Raw genomic sequence first — 16,391 nt, 5'->3', positions numbered from 1 at the left:
AGGCAAGACTCATCCATGGTAACATACCGACGCAAAAACTCGGATTTATTTCGCTTACACAGCTCCAAACTCTGCTCCGAATCATCAACTCGTTGTTGTTTTTGGTCAAATGTGAGCTCACGCGGCAGCCATTTTGCACAGAGCTTTCTCATATCCAAATACTCGTGAAAGATATGTCCAACACGTTCCTAAGACATCTTTAGGGTGTCAACTATCTCGATCAACTTCACATAATGGTTGCTTTTAATAATTTTGTGATTTTTTTAATGTTTTTGTCTGTAACCACCTCTTTTAGGCTTCCACTGTGTTCATCGTCCTCAGGGCTCATTTTACCACATTTAAATTTAGCATACCAATATTTGATGGTTGATTTTGGTGGAGCAGTGTCCAAAAACTCTTCATCGAGCCAATTTTACGCTTCGACTGTATTTTTCCCCTTCAAAAAGCAATATTTTATCATCACGCGAAATTCCTTCTTTTCCTTGCTTACTAAAAACACAAAAATTGCGTCACACAAAATGCTTTAGCCTACTAGATTATTGTCCGAGAGCTGTCAAATTTTGACAGAATTCGTTTGAAGGTTGCTACAAACTAAAAATGATATGGATTTAAGTCTACTAGCACGATCTATGTGCTAGGCCAAACAATTATCAGCCGACCTGTTAGGACATATGGCCTCAGTAGCCGGCACGTAGATCACTAAAGGTAATGGTAACAATCCATATCCACGGAGGAGCTGGGGAAAGCCCAGGAAGCTGGATTTCTATGTGGTACCGTGGCATTACCTCGAAGAATAAGAAGTGCACATTTATAGCTAAAGAAGTAGTCCTCCGCGAAAGTCGGAGTAACCTCTTACAAATGTTTGGCAATGTTTGATAAGTTGGTGCATAGATAAATCTGTAATCTAAAGATCTGATCCTAGTGAATAGCCATAGACATAGACATAGACATGAAAATATTGAGGTTAAAGACTATTTTAAAAACAAACACAAAACATTGGAATGAGTGTATCATTATCAAACATATATTTGCTTAAAAATCCTTAAACATATATTAGTTACCCTCTCTGTAACCTTTGCACATGGTTTCCCACACCTTTTATTGGAGCTGAAACTTTTAAGAAGTAAAAGGGCTGCACACAAATCGTACCTGTACTTGCAGCTGTGTCGTAAATAATTTGCAAAGGTCTGAAACCAATTTAAATAAAATGCACCAACACCGGTTAATCCACAGGCACACAGCGAGCGCTTAATCGATTGCACTATCCTGCACCACACACCGGCGGGTCAAGCTGCCACCACGTGGATGGATAATCGTACGATCATTGGGTTCGAATTATCCTGTCTCACTACCACGCCCCACACACACATACACGCGCGTAAGCCTCCACGATTGACGATATTCGATAGCCGAAGAGATCGGAAACATATTTCATCATCGTCACCTTCCGCCGAATGCGCCCGTCCGTTTGCTGGCACATTAACACGAACATACCAATTTTGCATTCCGCTTGCCCTCCCGACGACGCACATCAATTCGCATCCGCCAAGAATGTCGAACGGGTCGGTCTGTGTGTCTATGTGTGTGCAAACCCGTACCTTTTTTCCTCATTCTTATCATTTTATCTTCCACTGCCCCAAGCAAACAACCGGCGGGGCCTTCAGCGGGGTCGGCGATGAAATATGAAAAGAATGTGCGTAATGAAACGTTTAGCGAATTTTTCATCCTCTCGCTGCGCATCGATTCACTTTCTTTCCTTAACCAGACCGGTTGGGGTCGCTTCAGTCTCCGCGGGCCGGTAGCATGCGGTCGCAAGCGGTTGCAAAATATTTAACCGACCCCGGCCGTCCGTATGCCGGTGTGAGAGTTGTCGGTTTTTATGTGGCTCATTTTTTATTCGCTGTTCCATAATTTATAATTATTATTTAATACATTCGGGCCCCAAAGAGCCGGACACCTCGGTGTACGGGAATGGTTGCGCATTGTGCGAAAAGGGTAAGAAAAAAAGGGCAAGTACTGAAAAAAAAATAACCAACACACACCGCCCTTACGCGCGTAAGACGATGGATCGGTGGTGCTTTGGACTTGCTAACTGCTTCATTATTTATCAGTATATCCCGCAGTCGGATTATACACTCGTTATTTTTTCTCTTTCTCTATCAATATGTATTTCTTCTCCTCAATTTTAAGTTCTCTTAGAAATTGCTGGCCGCGGTAGGGCGTTAAGCGAAAGGTGAAAAAGTGTACTTCCATTTTTTAATTTATATTCTACATTTCAAACCATCTCACATGGCAGTGGCCGTGCTAGGAATTATATTACATTTAATATCTTAATTAAAGATCGCAACCGATCGCGATCCGTGCGAATTGCCATTGCCTTTAATAAAGCGATCGCAGCGCACTTAAAAAGAATTGTAAAGAAACATTCGTTTGCAAATGAATATTCAATAAAATGTGGAACATTGAGTGAGCCGCTGCCGTACGGGGCAGATGAAAAAAGCATCTGGAAATGTGTCCGGAATGCTTTTGCACTAACCGACCATTATCACCTCACAAAACGGGCATCCCTTTTTATTGATGCACTATACAAGTGCAGGGAAAAAAGAAATACAACTCGACTAATAATATACCGTGTTTAACAAGCTCATAAATAAGCCTTGCAGCAAAGGCTAGAAAATAATCTTCCAAAACATTAACAACAAAAAAACTTAATTTTGCCATATTTTCCCATCCATCTTCCAATTTTACTACCTTTATCCAACCCACTAGAGACCAACCCCTCGTGGCCGGGACACGTGGCAATAGGTTTTGTTCTCATCGACAACCGATTACGCCACACGTAGGAAGTCCGAACGCCAACAGACCGCTGGTCCGATGGTCTTACGGGGCGGAGTTCTCCGATTAAGAGCTGGGCAGATAAATTGAATTCCAAAATGAATGAAAAAGCAACAAAAAAAAACATCTTCCTTCCTTGCAGCTAACCGGTGTATCATCCGATAACTCATAAATAATAAAAAATGAATTTCCACTTCGGGAATTAAACTGAAATAATAAAAAGTGCTAAGAAGTTCAACTGCATGCGTCACGATTGTCCCTTGTTTTTACCGTTGCCGTAGTAAGCCTGCAACAGGCAGAAAAAAACGAGAAAAACCATCCCCAAAGACCAAGAAATGGACACGACTTATCATAATCACCCTTCTCCACCGTAAGATCATGGCACCTTCAATTGCACAGGGCCGCTCAATGCGACACTTTTCGCTTCGGCCAACTAAACCTGCAGATCCCCGGGCAGGTGATACCGCACGATATTACTTCCCAATCGATTGAAACACACACCGGATAAGAAGCCGGTTCCCCCTGTAGGCAAGGTTCGAGGAGGTACATTGGCTGATGCGAAAACTATTCCACCACTGGGGGCGCACTCCACCGATAGAAGGGACGTAGCGTGTTGCCGTACCGGTGCTGGACGACTAACAGTCGTCAGCTTTGGAGATCAATTATTTCGATAGCGAGCCGAAACTGACACTTTTAATTTATTACTGCCCTTGTTTATCGCTCAACGAGACCCCAAAAAAGGACGAAGATGCAAGCGAGAGAGAGAGAGAGAGTGAGAAAGAAGCATTAAAAAGTAAGTCCAACATTTGTGCAAACACGTGCGTAAAAAATTGAAGAATGTACTGTAATTGGTTGCGCAAGAAATACGTTGTAAATATTAGGTCACTGAGTAAGTGTCTGTATATTTACGACTTGATTTGATAGCTATGTTATATCTGTGCCATTTTCAACCCGATTTTGACAGTCCCTGATTTGACACTTGTTTGACAGGTGACAGTGTTGGGTGTAGTATTTTAGTAAATTTATAGGAAAATCACAATACTTGGCACCTATGAAAACTATAACGACGTATCAAAATTCCCAAAGATCATTAGGAACAATATAACTAGATATAATTTCAAAACAAATTCCATTTAAGTAAATAAAATAAGTCACTTTCCAGTTGGCATTAGAATATTAATAAGGAAAAAAAATACTACATTAAAAAACAAAACAAAGAAATAAGAAATGCATAAGTAGATAAAACTTTATAAATACTAAAACTATTAAACAATATGACCTACTGAGAGAAAAATACAACAGTAATAAAAAAAAAGTTCCTGAAGAAATCATTCACGAGTCCCATTCGTTTGCTTCCCCGGAATGTTTCTAAACCAAACAAAACACGTGACACGTGACATAAAAATGCGAGCAAAATGCACACATGATAATCATAAAAAAGGCAAAAAAAAGACATATGCGCGCAAACAGTCAGAACGGGAACGATAAAATGAAGACCCACCAAAACAGCAAAACCATCCATCCACGGATTGAGATGCCACCAGGAGGAGGAGGGAAGGAGAGCAACAACAAAAAACGCACGGTGGAGGAATAATAAAAGTTCATAAAATTAGGATTAATTAACAAAATTGAAGTCAACCGAAGCGGTGCGACCGAACGTGGTCCGGTACCGGCGTTCCAGTGGCCGTGCTTCACCGTCCGAAGGGTGCATATATGCTAATAAATTAGGTAAGAAATGAATTAGTTTGTCAAAATACGGTCTCCATACGGTGAGAGGAGCAACAACAACAGCACAACACAAAACCCCAATATACGTTCACCTATGGTGGAACATGTAATGAAGCAGACGGTATTTGTTTACCAACCAACTGAACAAAAAAAAAACGCAACGCTACAGAATGTCCTTTCGGAAAGTTTCGACGACCACGAAAGAGAATTCGCTTCATCGGAACCCCGCAGCAATATGCGAGGAAGGTTTTCGGGGTTTTAATTTCTAAAGTGTCCGCGACTCACCGTGTCACGGGCCATTCGCGTTTTGGAAATAGTTATGGCAATAGTAAATCTTGAATTATCGCAATGTTCCGGCCACTCCAGTCCAGCCAGATGGATCTAGCAGATAGGGAACGGCGACCTGACCGTACCTTTTCTTCTGCTCTGTGTGTATGAGTGTGTCGTCATCGTGGAAAGCTTTTGTACTGGGTAACATTTAATGCTCACCAGCGGTGCTTATCATGCTTCATTACCATATCACACTACAGCGGAACGGGAACGAAGTGTTTTATCATCAGCGAAAGCCCATCTCGATGAAGGTGAGAATAAAACATTTTATTTATGTGCCCTATGTCCCACTGTACGCATGTGAAAGGTATTTTCAACCGCAGCACCTTATCTACAACCAGTGCACCATTAGCTGGGAAATAATTTGATTAAAGCTTCGCTGCTGTTCCAACCAGGCACGAGACATCGGTCGGTTTCAAGCGAACGCCTAAACAGACAGCCCATCCCAGAACAATTATAATTTCGCCTTTTTGATTTACTCATTGCTATTCCCGGTGCAAGGGCACGGTTTGAGGTAAGCCGGCAGCAGCAGTTTTAATGAACCGTAAATCATCAATATATAATAAGCTGATGGCGGACTGACGGTGACGGTGTTTCCCTTCGCCAAACTCAAACCCGCTCACAGTCCACAGTTGACAATGGCCATAAAAAAAGTACTCGCTGTCTTGCCACCAACAACACCAAGACCGTCTCCAGGTGAGCCCTCAACTAAAATTATCCACTCAAATGCAAAACAAATTACGAAGATGTTTTGCAGGGGCGACGGGATGGTTTTAAATTGTGTCGCTAAAAATAGGCCCAAAGCAGGTCGCGTTGTTTTTTTGTAGCAATGCATTGCAGTGGCGAACTACTGATAGTTGAGAGGGGTGCAATTGCATCGCTACTTTGTCATTGTGCAAATGGCGATGGCCGGGAATGATGAGGCCGATCTTCTCCGTCAGCTGATGCCCCACTGCTGAGCGTAATGTATGTACGGTATTTGACATATTATTTTACAATTATATTTTCTTTTTAAAGATTATGAAAATCTTTTGTACACCTTTAAACATTTTGGATCGTGTGGTTATATCTGCAAGAAAGAGTGCAAGCAATGTTTGTTAAAAGACTTGCGCTTACATCTTTAAAATTCTAATAAGTTGAGCCCTAACTAAGTTAGATTCTTAGAAGAATTTGATGGAATCTATTCTTTCTAAATCCAGGAATTTTTGCACTAAAATTAAGTCGCTAAAAAATATGTACTAAAATCACCAAAAAAAAGTCTTATCTATAGCGAAACATCTAAATGCAATTCTTATCATTGACGATCTATTTGACGACTTAAATGCGATCGACGATCATTGACAAGGTAATGTTCTAAAGACAAGGTAATGAAGATTTGAAGAAAACAAACTTTTATACCCAATTTTTTGAAACAGTACATCTTTTATATTGATGATATATTATAGTCGTGATTGCATCAGCTAACATATGTACTTTTTAGTAAAAAATCATTGTTGTTGAAACCAAACTATGTCTTGAATGTCAGGAATGTATAAGGGAAATGGTAAAATAAACGAAGAAATAGACGATGTCAAGCCTGCCAATAAAATTGTTATCATTCTGACAACAAAAAGAAATACGAGATAAGGCAATTAAATAAGATTACGTTATTTATGTACAGCCTATCAGGGCTAAATGTCCAAAGCTGCAACATTCGATACGGTAGTCATTGATCGAATTTTATTTGAATTAACATTTTAATTTACACCTGTAGTAGTTTAGTATTGTAGTATTTAGTAAAAATGCCAAAATCTCAAACAGGCGTATTTAGGAAATATTGCAAAAAATATGAATTTTAAGCAAACAAGCAAAAATTGATCATCCTTTATCATCATCTATTACGTATTATGTATTATTTAACATAAATATAGAACAATTAAATTTATAGATAACTTCCACAAACAGGTTTAACGAACTGTAGAAAAAAATCATCAGACACATAACTTACGGTAGAGATCTCCATCTCCATGATTTCAATTTTAATTTGAAATAAACCTTTTAGTATGGAATACAAATTTAAAAACGATGAAATTTTTAGTTTTAATAATGCGGCTCATAAAAAAAAACTATCGACTTATCAACCGTTGACGCACGGTGATAAAGTCCGTTGAGCTTTAGCTCCCCTTCAATTCGACTGGAACGCTGTGGAAATTATCACTGTACGATCAGCTCGCAAATGATAGCGAACTGCACAGACGATGGCAACAAGACGCTCCGTGGACATTCGACGTTTAATAAACCTCCCCCGGTCATAAGCTAACCAACCCAGTTCCCATGCTGGGTGACGAAACTGGCGGAGCGAATATTGACGTACCCAGCGCGATCAAAATGACCGAATCTGAGCGGTTATAGATTAGCGTCCAGCAGGCTTATCAGGGTCAGTGACACAACGTGGCGTGGCGCCAAATTTTAAGCCTGCTTATGCTCAATAAAAAACCCCAAAACGCACACACAAAATAACGCCCAGAAACATAAGGCACCACCGGTGGTGAATCGGCATTCGGTTGAGTCCGAGCAAATGAAAATTCCATTTCATTCCGTTCGACTTATGTTCGGTGTGTGGTGCTGTTCTGTTGAGTATGTTGAGGCAAAGGAAATTATGCTTTGCCAGCTTCCCGAAGGCGATCCCGTCCATTTGTACTCGATGGGTGCCTTGCTGTTTGTTAGTGTGGGTACAGTGCTTTTTTCTGCTTTTCTTTTTTGCTCTTGTGCCCCGAAAAGGTGATGAAACTGTCTGCGTCTTCCATCGTGACCATATACCCTGAGAGTGTAACTCAGACCGAGGCCTCTTTCTTCTTTATGCTCCACAGCCAGTATGCTATATGCTGTTCCTCCCTTCCCACGGCGGTATTTCCCCGCCGGTGAGGATCATCATCTCGTGCAATGTTGATCGCGCCTTGGCAGCATCGAAAGCATAGCCTGCGCTTAGCGCCAAACCGCTCCCCAAAAACGTGGAGAACGGGTGGTATAGCCGGGGCCACGGGAAAATCGTGACTTGATTCCGATTGTTCCCTCTCTGTCATTTCCACTTTTTGTTCGCCGGCTATCCTACTCCTACTGGTGGCCCCTGCTCGGTAGGTTGCATGGAACACCGACGTTGGCCAAGGGGATCGGTAGACGTCTGGTTTGGTGTATACCCCGAGGTGGACAACAGAGGGTGCGCGTTCGTACACAACACACCAAGCAAAAGGGGTCGACATTCCCGGGGAAGAGTTCCCACCTTCCTGACCCTTCACAAAGTCTCTCCCTGCCCGCCACAGTACGGCTGCAAAACGGCCTTCTCAATAAAGCGGAGCGTTTAACTCGAGAGTTTCCATAATCCGCGAGCGAGTGACCTCTTCGCGATCGCGACCACGTCGAACCAAAAGGGTGCTACAAAGTCGTCCGTCGAGAGGAACTTCGTATAACTCGTAATCCGGGTCAGCGCTTATGTTTACTCCCACTCCACAACATCAGGCGAAGTATCTAAACATAGCTTCAGCTCGCTGTCCCAGCAGAGGCTTTCTGCAATTCGTTTGTAATGATCTTCCAAGCTCTTATTCGTGTCGATCGAGCTGGTTATCGTAATAACAGCCCACTGCGAGACCCATCACAGTAGGCAAAGGCTAAAAAGCTGTAAAAGAAACAACACTCATAGAGATGGTGGTGACGACAATTAGAGCAGGGTGCTGATTACAACTGAACTTGACCATCGGCGTGGTGGGATGTAAAAAATGAGAGAACTCAACGAGCAAAACAAAAGCGAACGATAGCAATGCATGTGACAGTGCGATGCATTAAAACACTGCATTCGTTCCCTTTTTACGCAAGGGATGAAGATGCAATATTGCGTGCGTTTTGTTGTCTTGCGGACGACACTCTCTTTCACACATCAACACACACGCACACACGCGCAACGTGGGCTACGCATACAGTGTCATCCCCTGGAGATACATAATTATGCTTCACGATCTCATGAGCACACGCTTGTTTACATAACAAAAGAATCACACGCATACGCCCGACCTTCTTTATCTCGCTTACAGAACACAGAACGCACTTACAAGAATCCTTTTCGGGGACGAAACCTTTACTGTATTCGGTTGGAGATTTGCGGAAGAAAAAAAAACTAACCGCGATTACTACGATGATGGTTTTTGTGTGGTTGTACGCATGCACCGAAACACTACACAGAGACGTCCACACGGATTTTTAGCGGCACAACAAATCACTGTCCTCGGAAGAGTTTATTTAGAACCATATTACGCACTTTTCACAGATGAATCCTTCACTGTCGTTCGAAATCGTTTAAATCTCTACTCCGCTCAGCAACATTTCACCCCGTCCCAGCACACATGTAACCATTCGAACCGAAATACGTACAGACGCCACGGGCTGGAATACGGCACGGACTTTCGTAAGGTGGTTTATGCCACCTTGACTTACCTGACGATGAGGAAGCGTACGTTTGGGCTATTGTCGACATAAGCTGAAATCGCTGCACTACGAATGCTTGGCTCTGGGCACACGAATTTGTCACGTTTTTCACACAAATCGCACGAGGTTTCACGCTTTTTCTGCACGCTACGATTCACACAACCACTACACCTGGGCACGGGAGAGCCGTGAGGACAAATTTGTGGGCGAAGAGCACACACACACAAAAATCGAACACTTTTGACAGCTGAAAAAAACACTTCATCGATTTTGATCGCCAATTTCAAAACAAAACAAACGCTATGTTACCCAAGTAACATTAAGCAGTTTGACAGCATTGGCAGAAAATATTGGTGTGCAACATCCGAAATGCTGTCAGCTTATCGATTCCAATAATCGATTATTTATTAATAATAATAAAGTTCAAATAATCATTCCGCTTCATGATTCTGAATTATATTCACTCAACACTAGCTCCTTTAGTTCTTATCGTAAATGGATATGTGGTTAACGTGCAAAGTCCCCTTAAAACCTATCACTTCCAAATATACCGTATAATGCGCCGCTCTTTTTATTTTTTTAACCTGACAATGAATTGTTCACTGGGAAAATGCTGTCAAACTATTGCTCTTTCAATTTGCTTGAAAATGGTAGATGTGTTACTATTTTCTTGCCAATGCACTATGGGATGAGTTCAGGCACACACTAGTTCAAATTCAAATTTTATTGTTAATTATTTTCAACTCCAACCACATTTATTCTAACTGATTGGCGCAATAAAATCAAACTCCACGACTGAAAACGGTTGTTCCCGGGCTTGTTTTCTTACAAAAAATATTAGTAAAAGCCTAAAACATCGTAAAAGGATTTAGATAGAACATTTCGGAGTTGTTTTAAAGAAAATCGATCATGCACAAATGTTTAAAATATGGACTTCAAAGCGATCGTTTTAAGTGATTTTTACTTTATTGATGGAAATTGAAGCTCTCGGAGTTAATCACTGGTAATTCAGTTCATTAGAATTGTTTATTAGAAGCTGCTGAACCCCACACCGACGATATCCGCATTCATTATAAGCTATGACTTACCGTATCGATAAAGCGTTTCACAATCTTCCCAGGTGTTTTTTTTCGTCTGAAACAGCTTATCATCAACGAGCTTCAATGTGTTGGCAGGGATGAATCCCTTCCGAACAATTGACAATTAAACTGCACCGTGCTATCTCCCCCAAAAAAAAACCGTACCATGTGCGCATGACACTGGCAACGGGTTTTCCTTCCCAGTTCATTTCCACCATTTTCCATCCAAAGCTTAGATCTTACCCAGACACGGTTCGGCGAGGACTAGAAGTGAAAAATTGACTGCAAGTCGCATAGGCGACAATCCGTCGCCTTCCAAGTGGCCAATTCTATCTACTGGATTGAAGAATCTTCACAAGTTGCTTCCTAAACCTCCTCGTTATTCCTACAGTTGCCTTCTAAAACGTTTTTCTGTGCGTGCTTGCTGTATTGTGCTAGCTTGTGTTTGCTTTATTGGGCTCTTTTGCCATTTTGCACACGAAGGGATGTGCATCAGTTTCTGCGTGGGTCCAGCAATAAGAAAAAAGTGTCTAGCCTAATCGGTCAATTATGACGATGTCGTTGGTGGAACGGTGCATTTCTATCGATCAGTATGTAAATTTCTTCGCTCCTCGACCAATTCTTAATCGATAATGGACAGGTGAACTGGTGTATACGTAATTTAAAGGGAGCCTTAAATCATCACCAACAAGTATGTGAGGATACCCGATACACTAGACTTCCCTTCAGGGAGGCAGTACGGCGAACGACCCGTGATCCATTACTACTCGCGCGAAGTAGCTGCAGGTCCCGTTCGTCCGACCCGCGGTGGAAGAATATTATATAACGTTGTTTAATTAAAGTTGCAAAAACTAATTCTTCTCGTGCTCGCTTAGTATGCAAAACGACGGATAAAGTTTCCTTCAACCTCCCAACCTACCAGCCGGACCATGGCTCGCAAAATTCCATTCAAAGTAGTGTTTGCTTCAGGTATGGTGGCATTAAAATTGTATCAACACCCGCACCCCCGTCGGTTGATGGGGTGTACGACAGGCCCCAGCGTTTGGAACTAAGGTTTCGTTCGTTTTTCCAACTTAGACGAAGATTCGGACTATCCGGCGAGCGAGTTGAACAGCCACAGCCCAACCGTGCACGGATGGCGCTCGAATGCCGACAGTTCCGTCAGTCCGAAAGAAATCGTGCTGCGGTTCTTCCATCCAGCACGCATCGTACGGATACAGGTGCTGGCACATCAGTATTACATTCGTAAGTATCATCTGCCGAGCCCGGAAACGTCGAGGACAGCTCGTACCGGAAAAGGGGTGCTGGGAGCAAAAAGGGCCAATGGCACGCGTGTTCATGCGGGTGTTCATCACAATGAACACGCGCGAAATGTTGTTGTTTTCCCAATGAACCCGTGTTCGCTCCCATAGTGAAATCTCAACTCGCCATCTCTCGCTCGCCATGGCAAACACGTGGCGTGGATTTTATTGCTGTTTATGTCCGGCGCACGTGAGAGTGTTTGTGACTACCGGCCGTTTCCGGTTTTCGCCGTGACTAGCTAAAGACTCTAGTAAACATGCAGAAATTAATGAATGGTGTGCAAAACTTAATTGTTTTGGTGAATAATACCCACAAGGATCGGAATTTCGCCCTAAAAAATCAAATTATGCCCGTTAGATATTGATTACACTCGCCATATTAATCTTAGTTTCAAAGCCTTATCGACGCAATTGATCAAACACTAAACGTCACTTCACACCTTGTTAAAATCGCCGCTAAATGTTTGTAATAATATTAAGGACATGTTTTTTTCGATTTTAGCCGAACGCATCGAACTATGGATACATTACTCGAGCAAAAGTGCTCCCAGTACGCCCTCCAGCCAAAGCTTCGAGTACATGGGCTTTGTGGCATTGTCGGACAATGCCAGCACCAACTATACCTCGCGAGAGCTGCAAAGTGTGTCCGTCGCACCGAAGGTTGGTTCCCACCTAAAGCTACGCCTCGGTCCCGCACATCCGAACCAATTCAACAAGGATAATCAGGTGGCCCTGCTTGCAATCAACATACTGGGCGAGGAACTGTCTGCCGAGGAGTTGGCCGCATCGCAGGGTAATGTAACATCCCTTCTGAATGCGGTACCAGCCAACATCGACACTTTGAACAGTACGCTAGCGTCAGCTTGTGACGATCTGTCCTACTCCATGTACGTGGAGGAAAGTATCTGTGAGGTTGTCCGCAAGATGGAGCTCCTGAAGGTGCAAGCTGTCCAAGGTGAGTCGCCACAATCTTAAAAGTGCTGCGAAAGATCCTTTGAAACTAATGACCTACGTTTTGTAGACGAACGTTTCGAGTATGCACGAAAGCTGAAGCTATGTATGGGCGCTCTTCGCACGGCCGGTGAACGACTTGGACGTTACGCACTGGCCAAGAGACAGGCTGTGCAGGCAGAGGATTTTACCACCGCGCGCTTACGCAAGGAACAGATCGAGATGTACCGTAAGGCTGTGTTTGACCAGTTGCGAGTGGAGCTACTACTGCGGAGTGATAAGAGCGTCACGAGTAACGATTCCTGTTCGGAACTGTACGCTTCTAAGCCAACGTTGCCTTCACCGCCCAGCCTGCAGGATGTGGCCAGTGCGTTATCGGGTGACTCTACGCTACCGCATGCACACCACCTACATACACAGGTTGGACAAGACGGCACGAAGCTACCGGCCGGTGATGCGACGGATTCTACCACCAGTAACTCCACGGCTACTATTGTGTCCGCATCGAGTGCCGGCAGCACCACGGTGAAGGCGGACGGACGAATATCCCAGCAAAGTCTTACCCGTCCGGAGGAACTGGCACAGAGCTCACCTCTGCTGAGCCACAAGGGACGCAGTCCGATGCGGTCACCAACAAACACGGGATCGTTGCGTCGACGGAACAAGAGTGCTCCGCGCAACAGTTACGAAGATTACGACGAACGAGCAATTCCTACACTCAGGTAAGTTGATGATGTGCATCACGGGTAGAGGGCAAAAGTTAATCCAACTTCCTCGTTTACAGTACACACACGAACGACTTCCTGCGGGAATGTCAAGGTACGGCCATGATCGAACAGGAAGGTGGGAAGATTCGCTGCAAGCTAAATGATCGTGAACGTCGCCAAGCTGCGCTACCGATATTGATCTTCGGAATGGAACTAGTTGAATTAATTTACTCACGTCAGTACACGGACCGTGAGGAAGGATTGATACGGTTGAGAGATATTTTGAAGCAAGAAATCGAGCCGGAACCACAGATTCAAGCGGCTCAAGCTGGTCCGAACAAGATATGCCGAGGAGCGACCCTACTGCTACACCGCGGTGTCCGCGATGCGGTATTTTCTGTGTTTAGTCAAGCTACAGAAACGGTTCGAAGCTTATTTATGGAGTTTGTTCCCAATCGGTAAGTGTTCAGTGGAAATGAATCTGACAAGCCGTTGTAATGAGATTTGCTCTTCTTCTTCGCAGAGTATCACCCAGTGAGGTGGCGCGATCAGTCGATCGGCTCTTACCGGAACTGCTGTCCAAGAGTGGCGATCCGTCCGCGCGCGTTCACACACTAGCACAGCACACGATCCTTAGCATCGCGGCTTGTCCGGAGGTGCGCGAGCAACACCTCATCGCACCGGCCCTATCGCGCCCGGTAGGCAACGGGACACATCCCCGCCTGGCGCTGAGTCGCATGCAGATGCTGGAGCAGCTCGTGCTGAGCCAGGGCATCTCGAACGACAAACAGAGCGGGCTCGCCTGTCGAACGCTCTCGGAGGCCGGCTGCTCCGGCATCCACCATCCGGCCGAGTCGGTGCGAAAGGTCGCCGAGCGGGTGCTGCTGCTGGTGTACAAGGTGAACCCGCGGTTGGTGCGCAAACAGCTCCCACCGGATGATGACATCACCCGAAGGAATCTACTCTACCGGCAGCTGTTCGCTGAGTTCGATAAAATCGACCTGCAGGTAAGCACTCTTGGGACATATATTCTAATGTCAAGAAATCATTAACGACCTACAACATTCCCGAATCACCTTAACAGCGCAAGAAGGATATGTTGGAGAACAAACAGTTCTGCGGACCAGTATCGTTTGCCGGCATCTGTTCGCCACCGATGTCTAGCAGCTCGAAGAGTTCCCCACCGGTGGAGATTCGCAACAAGAATCGCTACGATGGCCGCACAATCGTCAGTTTCTCCGACACACAGACCGGTAGTTGGCAGTCTAGTTTCAGTTCCATGAAATTGCAGGATACCCACTCGAGCCCGGTAAGACGGCTGGACGCGACAACGGCTGGCATTATCAAGAGCAAAAGCGGACACGCCATTGGACATCACACCCCATGGACAATGGCGGACGCACCCATTACGAGTGCGACCGTAGACTTGGAAGGTGCGCGGGATAGTAATGGTGGTGCGTATTACGACAAACTGGATTCGGTCGGTGGCCACTGCAATGGGAAGGATCGCCCAAAACTGTCCCAACACAAGACAGCCATGTACGACAGTACGATCGGATTTCTGCCGGGGGCGACGGGACCTGAGAATGGAAGTGGGTCACGCAAGAGCTCCAATTCAGATTCGTTCGATGGCATCGAGAGTGAGATGTGAGTGATTCTAAACTAGTTGGATGCTGGGGTGTTTAATGATCAATGTTTCTGGGTATCGTTCTAGCCGATGTCCGTTCTGTGATTGGATTTGCCATGGAGATCCCACCCAGCTGGATAAGCACTACTGGAAGGCTTGTCCCGTGCTGACCAAATGTCCACAGTGTAGCCAAATTCTAGAAGTGGCGGCACTCTCCGGACATTTGATTCGTAAGATTTGTGATGCTTCCACAAGCTTAAGACGCTGTGTCCTAATGGAAACGAATTCTATTTCCAGACGAATGTGAGGCCAAAACCAGCTACTTGTCCTGTGAACGATGCACGGAATCGGTCCACAAGGATCTCTACGAGTATCACCTGATGGAGGACTTTTGCAGAGGTGAGCTTTAACAAATCTTCGCGTCATAAAAGGAAGGAGAAGTAAGTTTCGGTTACCACACATATCATTACAGAGCTTACCACAGGGGCAGCCCGATGTCCACTGTGCCACGATGATGTGCTACTGCCACTGGACGGTGGCTGGAAGCGTCACCTACTCAGCCGTGCCGGATGTCTTGGAAATACCAGACGTCGAGCTCCGACTCAGTGATGTCGGCACTTCCTTCCGATTGCCGATTTTTCCCAGTTTTTCAATCAAATACTCCAGGTGCACGTTTTAGGTAGAAATTCAATGCAATCAATGGTGTTAGCGTAATAGAGGAAGAAGCGGTAGCTTTTGATCTTGCGAGGTAGAAAGGCTCTAGCCAACTATGAAGTTTATAAAGATACTACTTTAACAACGGAAAGACTTACGCGCTAATGGTAAATGGTTGGCAGATATTTTACAACGCATTCGTTTCGTTGAGATCGGATTGGCAAACGCTACTTTGCACACATTTACGGTTTCCTTCGGGCGAAGGAACCTCAACCACACAGGGCCACAGCTGTAACGCAGAAGACTATTCTTATTGCCAGTGCGCTAGCTGCAATTCGTTGCTAAACTTTAAGGAAATCACGAACCACGAACCAAAAAAAAACTCCACTGTGTGTTCCTCACTGGAGGAATCAGTGTAATAAAGGTTGCAATTGGATTGGTTAATCAGCAGAAACGGTAGCATATATTTCAAAACAGATCAAACCATCGCCACACGGGCGAAATGTGCAGTTAAGCGATTAACACTATTAGCAGTTTTACTAATACTTTTATCGGTAGTACAATTTTGTTGTCTAGATTTTTTAAAATGGCAAACGCAAATGAGAGTACACAAATCAACCGCAACGCAGGTATTGGAAGGCCACGTTAATCTCTAATCAATCGAAAACATTTTGATCTCACGGCGGTACGTGCCAGTAGTAGTGGTCACTTAAGCCACTTAAGC

General features: G+C 44.4%; 2 protein-coding genes across 2 annotated transcripts in view; one reads left to right on the top strand and one right to left on the bottom strand.

Moving 5' to 3' along the window:
* Positions 1–9,489, bottom strand: part of LOC128306026 (aryl hydrocarbon receptor nuclear translocator homolog) — a 192,728-nt gene extending 183,239 nt beyond the window's left edge. The window contains exon 1 of the mRNA XM_053043708.1: positions 9,358–9,489. The gene's annotated coding sequence lies outside the window, so the exon portion shown is untranslated. The remainder of the gene's footprint in view (positions 1–9,357) is intronic.
* A 1,867-nt stretch (positions 9,490–11,356) lies between these two features.
* Positions 11,357–16,342, top strand: LOC128305672 (centrosomal protein of 104 kDa). Its single transcript, XM_053043242.1, has 10 exons — positions 11,357–11,396; positions 11,505–11,672; positions 12,231–12,683; positions 12,750–13,401; positions 13,464–13,844; positions 13,910–14,393; positions 14,471–15,033; positions 15,101–15,243; positions 15,311–15,412; positions 15,486–16,342. Exons 1-10 carry the CDS (start codon positions 11,357–11,359, stop codon positions 15,620–15,622), a joined length of 3,123 nt encoding a protein of 1,040 aa, XP_052899202.1. The 3' UTR covers positions 15,623–16,342.
* The last annotated feature ends 49 nt before the right edge of the window (positions 16,343–16,391 follow it).

This window comes from Anopheles moucheti, chromosome 3 (assembly GCF_943734755.1).
Source record: "Anopheles moucheti chromosome 3, idAnoMoucSN_F20_07, whole genome shotgun sequence".
Taxonomy (NCBI): domain Eukaryota; kingdom Metazoa; phylum Arthropoda; class Insecta; order Diptera; family Culicidae; genus Anopheles; species Anopheles moucheti.
Note: the sequence above shows the minus strand (reverse complement) of the source record. Positions and strands in the feature narration are given on the sequence as shown.